Below are 20,721 nucleotides of genomic sequence, written 5' to 3' on the forward strand. Positions count from 1 at the left end.
CAAGGCCAAAAGCTGCACTTTAAAACTATGTTTAATGCCTGTAACCGATAACTTTCAGTTTTGATCCATTTATGGTTAACATGCTAAAATATTTACTATATTTTCCTTTTTGTGATACAAGTTCTTGTCTTCTGAACTGTCCCTGCATCCCTTATTTCCTCTCACCAATTTGTGTTCCAAGATCTCATACTTCCTCTCTCTTCACTGTTTTCCTCCACTGATTCTTCCAACCTGTGTTCCAAATGCTCCCACATGGGTTCTCTCGCTACCTTCTACATTGCACGTCTGAGATGTTCTCATTTTTTTAATTGCAGTGACCTTGTGAGAGGAAGAAGACTTCCATTATAATAGGAAAGGTAGGATGTATGCATTCATATGTTGTCTTTCTTAACTTGAAATCACTGAACAAACTCTGAATAGTTCCCCTGAAAGCTCAGTTTCCAGAATAACTAAACACAATGTGTATGGTACAGATTAATTAGGTGCTGAGTGTCATTGCCTTGGTTAAATAAAGCAGCCACACAAAGAATAGCTTACTCTGCATGCTGTATGACACACAACTCTCTGAGTTTGCCACTGAAAAAAAGAGTTAAAGAATAAGATGAAAAAAAGCTGTACAAATAGAAAATTGGCCTCAAACACTTCCACCTTCATAAAAAAAAAAAAAAAATCTTTTCCCCATTCTCTTTCAAGGTAAATATAAAGAAAAAAGAGGCATAAGGAAACATGGATATTATCAGCTTAATGTATGAGTTACAGAGTTCAATAATATTGGTGCTCCTGCTTTGACAGGTACCAGCAAGTTTGGATGATCTCAATATCACGTTGTTACCAAAGAACTTCAATCACTTTCCAATAGCAGATCCCTCCAGCTGAGGACAGAAAAAAACACTGGAAATACTCGTTAGAAATGCAGTTCTCAGAAAGGGTATCATTTCCTCTCTCAAGGAAAGCCGAATCTGAGCTTTGTTCAGTTGGCCTTTCAACCACAGTACATTAAGACAAGTTCATCCGAGTGTCACTCAGCGTCCAAGAGCAGAGAAGGAAGTCGTGGTAGGAGAAACAATAGTCTTTATCAAAGGGTATTTTTAGGGTCTAACAAACACGCAAGACATCTTCGAAATATTTCCTGTTTACCCTGAGCTGTTCTACTATCTGTGTGCAGTGATACACTGCATATCCTGAGGGGAGCTACAAATCACACAGACTGAAGTGAAGTAAGGCTATACTGAGCAACATCCCTTGGTAGACATGTTTCCTATTTTAATTAAAATAAATTCTCCCAGCAAGGAGCTATGAAAAGTTATCCTTGGATGGAAATTATAAATATAAAATTATAGCAATTTTACATTAAAAATACAAATGTTGAAACATGAAGAATAATATAACAGATCTTTTACAAAGACAAAAGTCTGAAATTATACAACCTGTGAATAAGTCAATTTAGAAGGATCTACTCCTAAAAGTTAAAACAGCAATTTAAGTGGTTCGAGCATTTTTACAAGGAAAATATCAAAACCTCAGCAATCAAAACCCCAGGGAATAAAGAAGTGAGCTGTAATAGATCTAAAAATGCTTCGTGAGAAGCAACTGTAATTGATTCCTTCTTTACTTTGCTTCCCCGCAGCAAAACAGCAATTTAATTTTTGTCTTTCACTGTGTCATTCTCAACTATATTTCATTCCACTCCTCCCCACTGGCCTCTTCCAAGAGACCATATACTAAGAGAAACTGTGGAAACAAACATACAACTTACTTTCAACAACTCCATATTTCGCTGCCTCCCATTAGAAGGCCAAAACTGTTTCCAACTTGCTCCTGTATCTACAAGCATAAATCCATAGCTGTAATCACAAGTTGCACTCACACAAACAAGGACAGTATTTGTCTTTGGCCTTCTTTTTCAGTCCAAAGCCCTACTGGATGTATTACTGAAGTACTACTGTACGTGAACATTAAACATCAGCAAAATATCTTGGAGAAAGACTACCACGCATAGAATTCATTCTCCCCACCCAAACCAATGACTTTGTTCTCAAATTAATTGAGGCCACATAGAACATTTCACTGCCAGGATTTATTTTAGTCGTACATGAAAAGAAAACACATGAGTATAAAAACATTTCCAGTGGTTATAACATCCAATCAAAGGTGCTTTAAAAAAAGATAAATTTTGCTAGAAATTGCATCATTACAGGTCATGGAATAATCTGAAAAGCTACCATAGGTAACAGTAATAAACAAAACTGCTACTGTGTGCACAATACTTAAGAAAGAAGTGAGTGGCTCTGTGCAGCATCCTACTGACAGACAAGAAGATTCAATCACAGCAGCTGAGGGCATTTTCAGTCAAGTCCTGTGGTGTGCAAAGGATTAGTTTACAAAATGCAGCTTCTCTCCAGTGACTGAGAGTTACCAGCTCTCATACAACATTAGGAGCTTGGGTTTCTTGCCCATGTAAAGCGGCTGCATGGCTCCGCCTCTGTGCTGCTCATGAATGGAAGATGCACCCTGATTAGAAGAAACTGGATCTTGGTCCACAATAAATCACCAGCTGTGGTCTGGAATTCAAAGACCACAGTTCTTTGAGCTCTCCACGGGATTCTCCTTGCATAGAGTCTCAGTATTATGGTTACACAAGCAAAAAAATCAGAAAGAGTATCAACCCAAACCCGCATCTTACTTGCACTTCAGTAGGGATTTGTCTGATGCTGTAATTGCCATAGAAAGTCGCATATTTGCGAAATTTAGTGCAAAACAAATTTTTTTTAGATCTGCTACAAACGTGAAAACGGTTTCTAACATTGTTCCAAAGTGTAACAGGAATGTACAAATTGTAAACCTTAAGGCAGTTTTAATCCATGCAATCAACACTGTACTTCTGAACCTGCCCTGATCATTACAACTGGAAATAGTTTCCAATACCAAGCATTACACAGAGATGCAACTAAAACTTACAGAGGCTAGGTGCTCTTAATCCCCAAACTACAGCAATCTAGCTCGTTTACTCATCTTACAGCTTCCAAAGCACACAAAGACTCTGGGATAGCAGAAGATAGTGAATAACAGAAGCAATTGCAAAATAATTTTCACATCAAGGTATTCATTTTCCCTCTCAGAAAAGAGTCCTAACAAAAAGAACTAAGACTTTTTAAGAAAGAGTGTAAAATAGTATCCATTCAGTTCTGAAGCAATACTCCAAAATACACACACCAGCATCCTTTGCTTCACTGTTCCATTTGAACCGAATTTCTTCTTTTCCACCCCTAACTAACAAGACAGTGATTAGCAGCTACCTGTACTTACCATGCACAGCAGTTCAAAGCTGTGTACCCAGAAAATGAGAGACTAACAAGTGCTCTGAGATTCTGTGGAATATTGGTGTGCCTTCTATCCTTCCCAAAGATCCCTATTTCCTCATCAACAAACACAAACTGCTTTTCTCAACAGTACTTGGTCTTTTTCTTTCTATTTCCATCCTTCAGTGCACAGGATACATTCACGTCTAAGCACCAATAAGAAAACCAATTTCGCAGCCTGTTATCATTTGGAGTTTAACAATTTTTTGTCAGCACAGATTATGCCATAAGGAAGAACTTACTCCACTGAAATTTCCCATTCACATAAGCTCCGCAGTGTGTGCAGCAGAAGTGTGTCAGAAGTGTATCAGGGAAGAACCAAAATATGACTTTAGCTTTCTAAATGCGACAGCAGAGAAGAGTCAGGGTTAGTGTGATGTTCAGCAGCTCTGCCAACAAATGCTTCATGAACTATGATCTGCTCACCTCTGCTGAAGCATTTCTCAACTGAAGCAATTTCAGAAATTTCGGGAACCTGCTAACCCTGAGGCAGGGACAAATGTAAAAGTATTTTTACATTACCTTTTTAAAATCAGAGGGAGGAAAAGAACAGGCAAACTGTTGAATTGTTTTGTAAAAGAAGAAGTGGCCCCTCACAAGCAAACCCACACAAAAGGTGTGTTTTGATAAATATATCTCAATCTGGAAAAATTAAAAATGAAAAACCCCAGTATCAATAAGGCATAAAGAAAAGGGATCTACTACAGAAGGAAAACATTCATCCTCCAAATATTGAGTTGTTGTATGACTTGTTACCACATGTGTTTCCCAAAAGGTAATTAGTTTACATTTAAAAGTCAAATAAAAATTTAAAATAAACTAGCTAGCCATATCTAATAAATAACTTTTAAATAACTTCATTTCAACTCAAAAATTGGAAATCAGTGATTAAGCAGTTATAGCTTAGGGAATATATTATATTGTAAATAAAATATCCTCTACAAAAATAAAAATAGGCCTAAAAACCTATTACAGTATGTAGCTTGCTTAGGATAAGCACTGGATTAAAAACATCTTAAATCACACAGCATTCACTAGGTGCTATTTGTACAGTTCCTATTCACTGCAAGAGTTACTTTCACTGTAACAGTAAAAAATACCTGCATCCACAACTAATTTTCATCTATGAGCTTATGCAGTTTCCAAACAGCCCTACCTGTCTCACTTGCACTGTTACTCCATCTTCTAAGAGTAAAAGCTTATAATCGTTAAGACATTAAGAATCGTCTGACTCCTGAATCAGGACCACTAAATGTCCCTTCTGACTTCAGAACTCATTGTGAGATTCCAGATTGTCAGTTTTTTGCATCCAAGTATTCTGTTCCTGGGCCAGATCCTTTCCTATTAATGTTCTGTTTGGCTGAATCTAGAAGAAAAACAGTAGTTCAAACAACAGGTTAACACAGCACAGAACAACACAGTGTTTCTGAACATCAATATGTCGTCATATAATACATCCTACATACCTGCTAGAAACTAAGATAACCAGAAGTGATGCACATATGCAGAAATTATAAAACTTAAAAAATTTAGTAAAGAAACCCATTTAACATATAAAAACATTAAGCATCACGAAAAAGGAAAGGTAATCTAAATGATTTAGTTTCTAATATGGTGTGTTTATCCACATATATCCACAACCATACTGCAGAGTCTGTGGCAGTTCTTAAGCTCAGAGACAGCTGAAACACCAGACTCCCTAAAGTTTCTTAACAGCATATAGAGTAAAATATAAACAGTAACCCTGAGATTTACCAGCCAGCCCAGCAACTTTCATTAGTATATCCCTCTGGGTAATAGTGTCATAGCCTTCTCAATCTGCTTCATCCAGCAACAATGCAGAACTTCCATTTCAACCATTCTATGACACATCAGCATAACCACAGCAGCATGGGAAATTGTGCACAAACAAAACAATTTTGGCAAAGAGTAGAAGCAAAATTTTGGCTTGCTTAGAAGAAACAATGATTGACCACTTCATTTATTCTATTAAGGTCAAATCATCCTTTCAAAAATAAAACAAGTCCTATTAAATAAATAACCTGACTTCCAACTGTCCTGCCCTTCCCAGGTTTAAGTGGCACAGGAAGCACATCTGTACAAGTCTGCCATAGAAAGCAGCACAAGAAGTTCACTTATAGTCTGTCAGAAAATTGGTAGCACTGAGATGAGCTCTCATCTTTGGATTTAACTGACAGAGCCTCAAGTTCCAAAAACTGAAAGCTGAGAAAGCTGTCTTATTACATTTCCATTACAGCGTTTTGCAATTACTGCTGCTGCCATTCCTCTAAGTTAAACAGCTGTACACACCTATGCCCAGATGCACAGAAAGCAAAAGAAATAAAAACTCCAATCAAAGTTAATCAAAGCTTCCAAATGTATTACCTGAAAAGGCTGGCTGATACCGACTATCGACTGCAAATTATTGCTGTAATAACAAAGCAAAAATTCTCCTCCCATATCAGGTATTTCTGCAGCACTCATGTAAACCTGTCAACAAGAATAAGAATAGAGGCAACGTGAAATTGCCACAGAGAAAGCAACTTTCAAAAAAGTAGTCTCTGCCTTTCAGGACATTGTAAAATTTTAGTATTTATTAAGCAAATTTTTAAACATAAGCTAAAAAGGACAAATAACTCAAACTATTTGAAATCCTTCACCATGTTAGCAAGCTGCCTTGGCTCTGCAAGTAAGGAGAAAGTCAAGAGTTGTTGTAAGAGAAGGAGCAAAGCCATACAAGAAGCACTGAAGGAGATGACCTGCCTCCCTGTGGCAATAAGGAGTTACATGAACAAGAGCAATGCCACCACCTCAGCTTGTAGTACCTAAAGACACGTGGTTCCTGAACTGTAGCCCACAGTATTCTGCTAAAATAACATCTACAGTGCTCAGATTTTTAAGCTCAGTACTATAAAACCAAGATATGAGAGAAATTTTGAGAGCTGTAACACCGATTAAATACAAGATAATTTGGGCTCTTATTATAAACTTGATTGTTAACTTATACAACCTCTAATGAGAAATAACTGCTTTCCATTATTGGAGGCTGATTGTGCCTCAAAAATTAAATTCCTATTTGTATGGAAAAATATCAGTGGAAACAAGTCATTTGTGCTCCAAATACATTTGGGTGTTTACTACTTGTTTTTTAAATCACTTTATGGAATCATAACTAGAAAGCTACATAATAGACAGAAGTTCTTAAACAGGGGCCAAAGCAGTCAGAAGCCAAAATGAAGAGAAGTCTAAGAAACACTGATCTGTAGCTCTGTTAGATACCTGGAACTAATTGTGTCTGCTGAATCAAGTACTTAACATGGTGATTAAAAAAAAAAAGTCATATGGTAAGTATTTAAGATCCATTAAAAAACTTTGAAAAAATCAAATGAAAAAAAAGGTCAGTTACTTGTTTCAGTGGGAGAAATAGATCAAAATATAACAGGACAGTAGGATGCAATATAATTAAAAGCTACCACAGAGATAATTATTTTCATCAGTTACTGTAAACACTAAGAGCAGATCTGAGAACAGATGCTGGACTACCTAAATATTATGAAAAAATAAGAGGTATTTTAAACAGTAACTTCATGTTTGACCGGAAAGGAAGAGAAGAAAATCCTGAAGAAGGGGATATGGAACAAAAAGACCCTTGAACACTCCTCTGAAAGGAACTACATTAGAAAGAGATGTAATTACTAGTTTACTGTCTTCGTTAGAAGAAACTTCATCATCGTCTACCCAAGCGTAAGTAACGTAGTCATTCGCATGCCTGAAAGTCACCTGTGAAGGAAGACACAAACCATCAGCCTTCTGAAAGAAACAGAAAACAGACTGCATGGAGAACTCCAAGATGCAAGATACAGATTTATTGCTTCACTGGAGCAGTTAAAACACTTTGCTTTTAGGACCAAAACATTTTTGTGATATGCAGAGGTCTTCAGTTTATGAAAAGATGTGAACTGTCTGTTCTCACAGTTCCACTGACACTTACTTCTCTCCTGTAGAAATCTTTTAAACTTCAGGCATCAGGAGAGGGCAATTCTTTTTTACAGTTTTTGTCAACCATTACTTAATCAAAACACTACGTTATCTTAGCAGATAATTTAAAGAGTGGGAAAAAGTCCACACTCATCTTGACAGGCAATCAAACTCTCGCTTACAGAACTGTCAGCAATCAAGGATACATGACTATTATTTTGAGAGTTTATTTCAGATTATCAACTTCTTTCTCCATATTCACCATCTTCATTAAAGAGTCACGATGCTGTAACATTACCTTGAAGAGTCCAATCCAGTCCCAAGCACTGCTCGGGAATCCAGGCACTGCAGAATAGCTGATGAAAACATCATGTTCTGCACTCCACTCACCCTCAGGACTCAGTGTGACCAAAGGATCTGATAGAAGAGGCTTCAACTAGACAAGAAAACCAAGTTTACAGTCAGCCAAGTCTGTCTGCCTTCCAGTCATTCCATTCAAGTTATTCTCTGCCGCATTTGCTGTGATACTCTTAAATGAACAGGAATAGCCTGATAGCAATTTCCTGCCTTCACTTTAATTGCAGAGACTAGTACTTGCAAAGTGTGGGAAAACAGCTTCTGTAAAGTGAGATTTAAACTTTAAAAAAAAAAAACCAAAAAAAAGGGACAGCACCTCAAGCCCAAAAGTTCCTGTAACAGGTTTGTGATCACTGATGCCATAGCTCATGTGACTGATATAGTTATTTAATGTAACAGAAATGGTCTGCTCTTCTTCAGAGAAATCATCTTTTGATGCACGCTGGCAGAGACTTTTCACTCTCCAAAGAATTCTATCAGTCCATGCTGGCTTCCTTTTCTTCTCACTGCAGAAATGAGAGTACAGAAGTGAAATGAGAAGAAAAAGCAGTGCCAAAAGCTAGATCTACTCATAGTCGGAAAGACTGTCAGATGAGTATTAATATAAGAAGGCAATCATATCCAGGCTTCATTTTACAGCTCTGTTCAACATGCTTTACAACTAACAATTCTTTACTTTGAATGCAACTCCACATACAGGAGATAAGTTTCACAGGATTATGAGAGTAGTAAAATGAAGGGGAGAAGTGCATTCCAATGGGTTAGTCAGCTTCATACAGGAAATGATACTTTCTCCTAAGAGACTCCCTGAGAACATGCGAGAACACTGAGATTGATACAATGACTGCCATAAGGTTCAGCTATACAGTCATTCTGAAGAAAAGGGCATAACTTTAAAGATACGGGAAAAGTCTGAATTGTATTTGAAATTATTCAGAATTTTTGAGAACAACTTAAAAACTAGAACTGGACAACTTTTAGTTTCCAGACATTAATCATACGTGATGCTGCAGAATGGTACACCTGTACCAGACAGTATTTCAAGTCTCTAAGTTACTGCTGTCCCATTACAAAAGGCTGGAAAAATCTCATAACTAATAAAATTGTGTCTGGAACTGTAATATACATCAAACTGCAATCATAATTCAGAGTTTCCTTTTATACCATCTCAATAACAACAGAAGACATGAGCCTTTCGTGGTTCTCTCTGTAGCGGAAGACTTAACAGCAACTCTCTGTATGGATGTATCACTTCAAATTGAAATGGAGAAAAGATCATACCCTATGGAAGAGGAATTAGAATGGGCTGGATTGAATTATAAGAGTTAATGAGCAGGATGTGTAAGGACAACTGTCAGTTTAATATCTTCAAATATCAGAATCATCACAAAGTGGAAATAACATTTGGTTCAATATTCAACACGCTTTTTTTTAAAGCCCTTCTTATATAAGAAGTCAAATTCACCTTTAAAGAGGTGATAAGATCTTAAATGACTGAGGGGCTGTACCCAGTCATTTTAGTAATTCAATAAACCGACAGAAATCTTTATGAGATGCCATAGGTCTGCTCTGCTGTGCAAGAAAATACCAGAAGAACAGCTCAAGTTAACACACTCACTGTGTTAGAGAAAAAATGGCACTTTAGGTGGGAAAGAAAAACTCAACATCCACACTGAGAAAGTATGGAAGATAACAAAATATTGTGTGCTTCATACAGAGCAGACTTCTCAATGATGCTTAAAAGAAACAAGTGCCTTGAGGTTTACTGACCAGCTCTCACACAGTATGCATAAGTGTTCTTCTTCTTCCTCAAATAAACTAACACAGGATATCTGGCTGTGAATCATTCTTAGAATTTCGAGGTTTGGATTTCTATGCATATTTTTTATTGTCTAAATTTATTTCTGGTTCCATTATATCTCTTCACAAAATGTCTTTGGGTCCAATAAGTGAATTCCCCATGGTTACACGCAGCAGCAGAGCAGACAACACTACGGCTTTCAGACAGGCTCAGAAAATCCCTGCAGAAAATCAGCTGTCATCTGATTTTCAAATATTTCATAAAAATCAAATCAAAAGCTCAGAAGGAGCATTGTTTTGATTCTGAAATATTTACAAATCTATGAAATCCAGAAGGTTATCTTCTTACTTAAACCAAAACAGGGACTTCTGCTCTCTGGAAATAAAGAAATAGGTCAGTAAAAAAAAAAAAACCTGTTTGGACAGGAACTTATCCTTCTGTTGAAACACAAGGCTAATATTTAACAACAAATAGTAGTACTATGGAAACTTAAAATAATCCATTTCACAACTTAAAATTATTTATAAAGACACGCTTACATGTATTTTCAAATGCCAGCAGAAACGAGTGAAATGCTTAAGCAGAGACGGAAAAGAAAAATTGCAGATTATTATTCTTCCCCTATTGCTTATTTTTTGATAACCAAAGGGTGCTTTTAACATTCAAGAAAACAAAAACTGCATAACCACGTAGTAGTTTGCCCTGTTAATCTAGTCTTTCCAAAAAGGATTCACTCCTGCTTCCCTTATGTGATCAGCAGATTTGGGCTTCTTCAGAAACATTTCACATTTGCCCACATTTTAAGCCAAACAGAACAACTCAATAGCTTCAGGTAATCAGCATACTCAGAAAATTCAGGCTTGCTTATCATGGTTATTGTGACTGAAGCACTTTATTCATTCTAATACTCCATGTCTGAACGCATCTTTGTGTGCCTTTACCTTGTATCATACACATCTGAATGAAGGTCAAACTTGTAGGTGGGTTTAAACTGCAGAGGACCCTCTATGAATTCCTGAAGAAACGCTTCCTTCTTTTTTGCCATATTTAACTGCAGAAATAAAATGTTAAAGTTACGGTTAAAAATCAGAGCCCAAAAGGTTATTTGAAAAGAACCTGAGAAAGCATTTTCCCAGAACTGACCATCTCAATCAGTACAACACATTTGGAAAAGTAAATTCAGAAGTGTCAATTTGTTACTGCCAGAACTCTTGACACAATCTGTTTAAAAGTTTCTAATTAATTCCAGAATAAAAGTCTCTTAAAGATAATTCTTGGGAGCAGAAGAAAGGAGAAATTAATGTGAACAACAATTCACAGGCCATGAAGATAAGAAAAAACCTCAGCTAAACAGCAAATTAGGAGTAGGAAATTAAAAGCATAAAAAGTTTGCAGTTAATTGAGGCTGCTTATGACTGAGAATGAACAGGCAGTAGAACTGTTCCACTTCACGACTACTCAGAATTTGTCTTTTTAAACAGAAATTAGAAACTCAAGAGCTAATACTAATTATTGCACTGTATTTGTATCCATTTAAGCATAATAATAAAAACACAACAACTAAGACAGCATACCTGGTCCTTCTCCCACAGCAGATTGTATCGCTTGTTGTTTATCGATTCTCGGACAAAATGAATGCCATAATCTGCTATTCGGAAGTTGAGGTCTCCAAACCAGAAGAGAACACTAAACAAGCAAACACCCACAGCAGATTTGTAGGAATTCATTAACTCATAAGGGAAGAATTCAATAGAACATAAACCATAATGCTAATTAGGTGCTCTAATCACTTAGATTACTTAATCTGAACAACACAAACACAAACATTAAGCTACAGATAAACTTACAGAGGTACAGCCTGCTAAACAAGAAATTCAAAGGAACTGAAACAGTCAATTAAGCCCTTTGCATTCCTGCTGCTTGCTCATTACTGCCCACGTATTAACTTATCCCAAGCATCCTAATGACTTACACATCTATTAGAAGCAGATATAGAGTTCAATTTTCGCAGTAAGTAAAATAAGTAACAAAATTCATGACCTCTTCACTCCTTGGCAATGTTAACCTGAAGTGCCTTGGGAAAGCAGGGGTACAAAGCAGGTGTTCTGTAGCTATTAGGAATGAAAGCAGTTATTATGTAGCACTGCAGTGCACCTACAGCAATGCTTTAGACAACAGGAAAGGTGTCTATTCAAATAAACAAAGATCTCTTAGGAAATCCCCACTGCTATTGCTTTATCCAGGGGCTGGGGTTCCACATTCGATATCACAGAAACAAAACTTAAATTTAATATTTGTACTTTCTTACATGATGACACGAGGTGTTATGATACCTGCCCATGGGCACTATCAAGAAAATGAAACAGAATTATCAAACACATACTGGGAGAGGAAAACTAATGGTTTTTAAACTCATGTTTCATGTATGTTTACCTGATTTTAATGAACTCATTAATAATTAAACTGCTAAACCCTACACAGGCACTTTTAAGAGATAAAAATAACACAGACAGAATACTGTCAGAATGACTCACTCATGATCCAATGTACTTGGAATATTCTCTTCTTCAAACTGCATTTCCAGAATTTTTTCAAAGTCATCCAGTCGCTGCTCTGTGTTCTCCATGTGTGCTGGCAAATGGCAGTTTATGAAACAAATTGTATGTCCATAGAGGGACATCCGAATGGTGACTCCTCCTTTGTTCCCCTGGATCACAGAAGATTTAACAATGTCATCCAAAACTACAGTCAGCACCTGCAAACACAACTGTTAACGCCACATATAAAATTTCAAATCCTGCTATTTTGATTTAAATCAATACAACTTCTTTCTACATAAGTTGTTGTATATCAGTAATAAACTGGTGAAAAATTACGGTCTGTGCTGAACATCAGGTTCAAACCACCAAACCATTCAGAAGTACAAAGCACCATAAGTAATCAGTGAAATTAAATAGTGAATATTTCTTTACCCAGTATCCATATAGGCCCGTGCGTGTGTAGTGGGTACGAACATCCCGTACGAAAGGAAGATGGGCATGTTTCACAAAGATCAGCAGCAGTAATCCCTGCATGCGGATGGAGGAGAGCTGTGAAAGATACAAAATGGTTGTTCATTTCCAGAGAGGTATTTGAAACTCTTTGGATGTACTTCATAGGAGTTGTTAGGTAAAGCACACCAGAGCAGAAATCATGCGGCCCTTGCGCCAAGCCTGGCCATGGCACTGTGATGCTGTACATGGAGATGCATTTCACTGCTGTGAAGCACCCATTCTTATGGTAGATACGGTAGACCGTCATAAACAACTTCTGATGAATCTCTCACTTAGCCTTAGTGCGTTATATTGCAAATTTGAAGTTGAACTCAAACCATTATTAATCCATACTTTTCTAAAGACTGCCCCACCGCCTCCTGTCTCCCTCTTTAATCATCCCGTTCATTAACACAAACAAATCCTTCTCTTTTCACCCATGATCTTAACAGTGCACACCTGCAAGTCCTCCAGGAGAAGAAAGTTGTTAAATGCCATTAAAATACCCAGAAGGCACAGCAATAACTTTTAGGCATCCACAAAAATTCTGAGCTTTAAAGAGTTAAATCTTGCACGTAATGGCCTGAAGAAAACAATTCACTGAACACTCACAAAGCAAAGATGCTCAACTAGCAGCTAAGATGTTATTTCAGCTTTAAACTAGAGGTATGGTTGCCTTTTTTGTTTGTTTGCTTTGTGTTTTCTTTGGTGAAGGAAGTCTAATGGAGCTGACCATTAAAAATTTACAAAATTTAGCTTTGATATTCCTGGCAGGAGACAGAATTCAATTTAAGTATTTGCTTTAATGATAACGATACAATTGAAACTAAAAGGCATTGAAATATATTAATTGCACTTCAATTTTGTATTGGCTGATCTTAGGGAAAGACTACATTACAATAAAAACTGATCTTAAGACCAACAACAGAACTTTAGGAGAAGTGCACCAACTGGATCTAAAATTTACTACAGAGTTCCTTCATTCTTTGCCTCCTCATCTATGTTGCTCAATGATTTCTGAATACATGCTACCATCTGCATTTCCTTGAACCCAATGAAATACTAGCCATATAATACTGAAATGATGAATCACAGTTACTAGGTAGCAAAAATATCAGACATAGGGTATAAGCACTCTTTGCCTTTACATAATTACGTACACGAGACACAAAATCTTTCAGCCCCTTTAAAGGAGAGATCTTGTCCACAAGCTCAGCTCCTGTTTTCCAAAGCTCAATGTTTATTTGCTATATTTGTCCCCAAACACTCCTCAGGACCAACAGACCATTACAAAACAGGCAACTATTCCCCTCTAAATCAGCCCACTTCCAGATGACTCCCTGCATAAGCTCTCCTGTTTGGTTTTGAACTGGCCTGCCAGTAACATGGGAGCCATGTCCATGACCTAGTTCACCTCTCATTATTAGGGCTAATCCTGTCCTGCTGAAAGCCATTAGGTGGCAGCATTAGTGTGTCCAAAGTGCTGCATTCACAAATTAAAATTCAAAACCAACCACGCATGCCACTGGGAATTCTTTTCAACTGTACACAGTGCCCGAACATCAGCCTGCAGCCAGCTTTTGAAAGGTTATCAGCAGTGACTTATGCTACAATGAACCATGCTTTCTTTTCTTTTTGCAATTCTCAATGGGTCCTTTGTTTTGTTTAATTATAGTTAAAAGATTTGAATAACTACTGAGTCTGATTAGCTTGCAGACAATATAATAATCTCAGCAAAATCACCCTAAAATAATGCTTGATTTAGAAAACCAGTAAACCATTCAAAGGGTTTTGATCTCTGTTTATTAGAGACATTCAGGATATCCTCCTACACTTAGTGTTCACATAACTGAAACACCAGCATTTGAGCTGATCTTATGCCCCATGTTTTACCACAAAATCTTGCTTTTTAAACTACCATATGATATTCTAGATCATCAGTTGAAGTAAAGCCTTCAGAATAACCTATATACTTGTTAAAACCCTGTTTCTACATATATGCAATCAATTTTCAGCTGCAAAGAAGTTGGGGAAAAAGGAAAAAGAAGAAACCTTACCAATCTTAATGAAAATCACTGCCACTGCTTGGAATACTTATAGTGAAAGCAGGTACTAAGCAGACTACATTAGAAGCATCACAATACACTTCCCCAGTATTGCACAGATCAAAAAAAATACTACAAATAAGAGAGAGAGAGAGACTGTGGCCACAAGAAATGTGCTGTTGATTGTAAGTTTACAATTCATTTGATTGTAAGTAATCTTCACTTCTCTGCCCCTTGAGAATGTATTCTCATTATGATAATGTTTTTCTACTCATCACATGCTTCTACAGCAATTAAACTGGACATTGCCAGTGTATTTGAACAGCTGACCTGCAAAAGCATCAAAGCTGCCCAACTGTTCCAAATGAGAAATGAAAAACTAAGTCCAATTTTTGCTGCTAAAATTAGAGACGTGATTATTACTAATAGAGACCTTTTTAAAATGCCTTTATCAATAAACCAGAAAAACATGAGTTTGTCAGAGAAACATTTCTAACATTCACCTACGGATATGACTGATACCTGCAAAAGACACCATCAACTTATCTTTTATAGATAAGAATGAATTTGAGGGGAAAAAAAAAAGATAAATGAAACCAGGGAAAACATTTTCTTTCACTGCTGTGACAGTTAAGAGATGTAAATAATTACCTTGATATATCCGAATGGAGACAGCACAGACATGAAGAAAATGCTCCATGGATCATCAAACACCAAGTCAGACAGAAAATTTGTGACTCTTGAATTCACCTCCTGTAAGCTGAAACATCACAATTACTTTTCCTGCACTGACTTCTTTACAACATGCTGAATTCTGGATAACATGCGTATCAAAATTAACATGCTCTTGGTGCCAACAGAGAAAACAAGTAATATTTGATGTGTTTTTAAAAAAAGTTATTCTGTATTTTGTCATGAAACAACAGAAAGGAGAGAAGATTCTCTCGGTATAAAGCATCTCTCTTCTAAGTCAGTGATTCTAGTGCAGAAACTCAATTTTGCAGTAAACTCACAATGTAAGTTCTTTAACATTTACTTACCCTATAACATAGATATCCACAGATGGGCTCAGTGAATCGAGCTGAAGTAAACTGCTGACATCAGGAGGTGGAGAAGCTGTGCCCACATTCCAGGTCACTAAATGTAATCTACAAACAAACAACATCACAGAAAACCAATGCTAAAACTGAAATGCAAACAGAATTTCTATTGATAGAGAAGAAACGTATTTATTAACTAGCATTCAAAGCAACACAAAGCTTAAAACACCAAGACAACCAACTCGAGGGAACCTAACCTGAATTCTCGCCACTTGTCCTTCATTTTTTTCCCCCAGATAAGGAAAGCTTCATCTAGAGTGCGAGACACTTCTTCATGAATCTCATCATCAGAGCTGATGTCCTCTACACAAGCCATCAGCTGAGCTACGCGCTGCCGGAGCTGCAGGCGGCCGCTGGACCCTGTGCTGCTGACACTCGCAGAACGGCTGCGGAAGGTGTGCAGGCTTTCTAAATCATGCAGGGAAAGGGCTGCTGAGTCCTGAAACGCATCTTCGCTACCCAAGGATGCCATTTGATCAAAAGAAATTAACTAAGCTCTGAAGGTTTAGCCCATTCAGATCCTCACTATAAAGGAAACAGAAGGCTAAGGGTCTTTCAGATCAAGTTTTCACTTGTGTGAAATTCAGCACTCTTCTAATGCAGGAGGAGAAATGCAGATGTGGCACTGTAGCACTATCACAAAGGCTTGTTACAAAAGCTGCAGCCACATCCTACCTCACACACCGAATTGTTTCCCCCTAATAGATTTAACGTGGTTAATTCTATAAGCTCAAATTTAAAAGAACTTATTGTTGCTCTGAATCAATCACGTGCTTTCACTTGCAGGTTAGTACAAACATAATCTTCAGCTTCCAAGTATCAAGCACACACTTCCAACCAATATTAAGCAAACTTGCTGCTCCTCTCAACCAAAAACCACCAAAAACATGTGTATCCTGGTTCTGTTTTCAGTAAGATGGTAATTTTTATTATCAGAGTTTTTAAAAAGGAATTCACTTTACCATCAGTTTTGTTACAAACCAACCTTGAAAAAAATATATATATATATATACACACACACTAAGACGTTTTCCATCTGCCTTAAAGAACCCTACAAACACTGCTAGAAGATTAAATAATGAATCCCAAAGTGACACCCCTTATTAGAGCAGTATTTTTATGTTCCATTCAACTTCCCGCTCAAGGTGACACACAGCATATGTGGAAGAGACCTCACATCCCTCACTGAGCCAACAAGCCACAATTCCTCTCAACAACAGTTTCTCTTTATATGCTGCAGTCAGCCAAAAGTTATTCTAGAACAAATTCCTCGTGGAAAAAAAAAAAAAAAAAAAAGGTCAGTAATGCTGCAGACCTCATCCTAATCCTACTGTCAAAGAGATGTACCACTGGGGAACTCTGTCAATTAATTTCTTCAGACAATTATCTGAGGAAAGAAAACTGAATTAACGCTTAAGCCACCAATCATTATAGGTGGAAATTCAATTCAAAACATCTGGTATCCACACTAGGAATAAGAATCACAGAACCATACAATGGCTTGGGTTGGAAGGGACACCAAGGATCATCAAGTTCCAACCCCCTGCCACAAGCAGGGCCATCATCCTCCAGATCTGGTACCAGTGCAGGCTGCCAAGGGCTCCATCCAATCTGGCCTTGAACACCTCCAGGGATGGGGCTTCCATAGACTCTCTGGGTCTCTCTGTTCCAGCACCTCACCACTCTCCCTGTAAAGAACTTCCCCTGACATCCAATCTATACCTTCCCTCCTTAAGCTTAAGACCATTAAAGAACACGAGAAAGACTACAGTAAAAATTTCAAGTACATCCTTACGTGAAAACTCATTTTCATTGTAGGTCACGACTACGCACGCAGGAAAAACGTACAGTTAGGAATGCATGCATCTCTGCAAGGCAATTAACCATGAGCATCCCCAGGGCTATCTGCTGTGTGAGCAGCACCAGCTGTCCCTGCACAGCACGCACAGACCTTCCCACAGGGAAAGCAGCACCCAAAACCCCGTGAGCTGTCGGTGCTGCTCAGGACCAATCCCAGCACAGCCCTGAGCACGAGCAAGGCAGCACGCATCGTCCCCAATTCCTGCAACGATCAAACAGCAGAGCTTTTTTCAGTCATAATGTTTACAACGCTACGCTTAACGCCTCTGAGTAAACGGTTGCGGGGTTGTTTCTTTTTAGCAAATTTTTAGCAGTATTTTTCCTCTCACGGTTAGCCACTCAAATACCCTTTCAGCAGAAGCTCTCAAGTCACCAACAAGACACAAGCGAAAGGCAGAGCTCTCCTCACGCACCGCTTTCCCGCCTTCCCGCTTTCCCGCCCCGGACCCCCATCGCTCACCGCCCCCCCTCAGCCCTCTCCATCCCCAACGCTTTCAAATCAGCTTTTCTACTGTATTTCATGTGACCGCGTAACCCCTCCAAGCCCCGTAACTCTCCGTTAAGAAGCACGATTCGCTGATTCTGAGGTAATTAAGTAAAGACTTAACTACTTTTCTCCCGAAAAACCGCATCCGGACCTCGCCTCACCCCCCACCCAAAGCGCTCACCTCAGTTCTCTCACAGCGTCTCGCTGCGTCGAAGAACGCTGCACCGATTCCATGCCCGTTGTCTCCGCCGCCGCCGCCGCCGCCAGGGATCCGGTCGGGAAGCGCTCCGAGGGGCACCGGGAAGCTCCCGGCCTCTCCCGGCCCAGCGCGGGGCCTCCGCCGCCGCGCCGCTGCCTCAGCGCTCCTCTGGGCTCCTATTGGCCCACGTGACGGGGAAGGGCGGGGCCGGGGCAGCGCAGCGGCTTGCGGGAGCGCCCCCACGCGGCTGGGAGGACCGCCGCCGCGTTGACGGCGCTTTGCGGACGCTGTGCAACGAGGGTAAGCGGTACAGCCGCCCCCCCGCGCCCCTAAAAGAAAGAGCGCGGAGGCGAAAAGCTCTGTCTAGTATTTTTATTAGATTTCGTTTCCAATATGCCTGTATTGGAAGATTAGGAGACAAAAAAGGCACAAACTCACATTGAAAGAAACAACGAGATCATCTAACCCATTTCTACCAAGTGTGTGTTGCCAAAGGAAAGAGCACAATGAACCGATGGGGGGAGGCCCAGCGGGGATGAACCCAGAGGGGTGCAGCGTGGGGGGGGGCAGACGGGCACCGCCGGAGCACCGACCAGACCCAGGCTGCAGCGAGGTTCCTGCCCCAGCCCGACCCCACGCAGCAGGGATCTGGGCACAGCACAACCACGGCCCCAAAGCAGAGCAGCAGCCCAGTGAAACACCTCGGGGACACGGCGGGATGGGGGGAGGCTGTCCAAAATCCATCACAGATCAGCAACCAACAGCGGCACCTTCGCTGTGCTCGGCCGTGGGATCCGAGCACTGAGAGTGGAAGGTACTTACAGGATTTGTCTGTCCTCGGGCTGAGGGATGCTTGCCCTCAGGATTAAATCAGAAGGAAAAAAAGCAAAAGAGGAGGAGTGTGACAGGAAGAGTCAGGTTGGAGTTTCTGCATTTTTTCCCAGTTTTGTCACTAATCAGGAAAGCTTTGTGTAAAAGCTCTTACGATAAAATCAGAGGATCAAAAAAGGATTGCAGGGTGGAATGTTACAATCTGCTTCCACGGCGATTAGTGGCATCGGATGGAAAGCCTCTTGGGTAACACAAATTTAAAGAACAAGCACGCTGTGTATTCTCAGGTTGTCCTCAAGTGCAAGGATCCCTCAGCACGTAAGCAACAAACAACAAGAAAGTCAGTGCAGAAATTCTCAATTAAAAATATTTTAAGCTGAAGAAACTTTAAAGCGGGGCCCACAGTCCTGGAATACTTCTGGAACAGCTACAGGAGATGTCATGAAACATCCTGGTCCCAAATAGCTTTAGAATTACAATTTAGTATCTTCATCTATTTTACAATAAATTTTAGTTCTGCCTGGTGACATTGCTAAAAATCCCTCACCCCTCCCCACCTCGCAAAGCCATGTGAGGTCACTGAGAAGAGCCTGCCAGAGTTACTGGTACAATTCAGAGCTTATTGCACTTAGACATGAGTAAGGCAAAATAACAAACTAAAAATAAAGGGATAAACTGCCCCCTCCCCAGAAACCAGAAGCCATCCTCTCCCTCCAGAGCATGCACCATCTTCTCTCACACCAAAACCAGGCCAGATCCTGGCACATCCCTGCTCAGCACAGCCCTGGGTTATTGCAGGAGCTCCTGCTTGCAGGGACATGAAGGGCTGAAGGAGCTGGATGTACTGCAGAGTGCCAAACAGACTTCTCAAGAGTGGCAGTACACCTGTGTCTGTTTGGCATTCTGTATTCCCTGTCAGTGCTGCCAAATACGGAAGTGGAAGATAAAGCTACTCTTGGGAATAAATAAAACCAAATATTGGGCCTTACGCATAAGCAAGGAAATTCATGTTTTCTCATATGTATTTAATAAAGCAGCATTTCTTTGATTCTGTTCTGCTTATTTGATTGTCTGAAGCTGATATCAACATACAGATAGTTACAGTAAGTATTTGAGTTCACTGAACACCCAGAGCTCTTCACATCAGTTAGCAGTATCCTCTGCAGTTTATAACAACTGACATAACTTGGAAAACAACTGCAGGTTTCTCCTAAGTTGCTTTTCTGGAGCATGAAGGGAGATGCTTTAGTCTGTCTTGCAATGGGAAGAGTATTATTGCTGAGCAGAACCACTGACCCAGGCACCTGAACGCATTCAGATACCACAACTTCACTTGCACATCAGCTTTTTGCTACATTTCAATTTGTCCAGGGAGAATCACACTATTATTAGTCAAAATAATTTAAGTTCTTTTTCAGTTATAAGAAATCTTAAGTAAAGAACAAACCAGGAAGTTGCAACATACGTCAGGCAACTTTTTGTAATTATTCTGTAAGACTGACACACACAGCTGAAGGACAACGTAGCTACAGGGCCAGAGAGACCATGTATCACTACTCTGAAGTTCAACAGTCACCTGCTGAAGGCCCTAGCATGGAGATGCTGAGCGCAGCTTCTAATCAGTCTTGAATTCTTGTGTGCTAAGACAGAACAAAGTAATGCCGTGCAGAAG

At 39.4% G+C, this 20,721-nt stretch overlaps 1 protein-coding gene across 3 annotated transcripts; it reads right to left on the reverse strand.

Annotated features, from left to right (window-relative positions):
* Positions 1 to 1,461: 1,461 nt before the first annotated feature.
* Positions 1,462 to 20,676, reverse strand: INPP5K (inositol polyphosphate-5-phosphatase K). 3 transcript variants are annotated; one of them, XM_090122297.1, is made up of 13 exons: positions 15,870 to 18,190; positions 15,613 to 15,720; positions 15,224 to 15,332; positions 12,468 to 12,584; positions 12,030 to 12,202; positions 11,070 to 11,181; positions 10,437 to 10,546; positions 9,844 to 9,870; positions 8,011 to 8,200; positions 7,636 to 7,773; positions 7,056 to 7,139; positions 5,745 to 5,849; positions 1,462 to 4,725 (listed from the first exon to the last, which is right to left on the reverse strand). In XM_090122297.1, exons 1-13 carry the CDS (start codon positions 16,142 to 16,144, stop codon positions 4,627 to 4,629), a joined length of 1,647 nt encoding a protein of 548 aa, XP_089978423.1. In that variant the 5' UTR covers positions 16,145 to 18,190; the 3' UTR covers positions 1,462 to 4,626. The 3 variants fall into 3 exon arrangements, with proteins under 3 accessions (XP_089978423.1, XP_089978422.1, XP_031447588.2); XM_090122296.1 differs by lacking the exon at positions 15,870 to 18,190 and adding an exon at positions 18,201 to 20,676 and having other exon boundaries at positions 1,466 to 4,725; XM_031591728.2 differs by lacking the exons at positions 9,844 to 9,870; positions 15,870 to 18,190 and adding an exon at positions 18,201 to 20,676 and having other exon boundaries at positions 1,467 to 4,725.
* Between the last annotated feature and the right edge of the window lie 45 nt (positions 20,677 to 20,721).

Source organism: Phasianus colchicus, chromosome 21, assembly GCF_987193195.1.
Source record: "Phasianus colchicus chromosome 21, bPhaCol1.hap1.1, whole genome shotgun sequence".
Taxonomy (NCBI): domain Eukaryota; kingdom Metazoa; phylum Chordata; class Aves; order Galliformes; family Phasianidae; genus Phasianus; species Phasianus colchicus.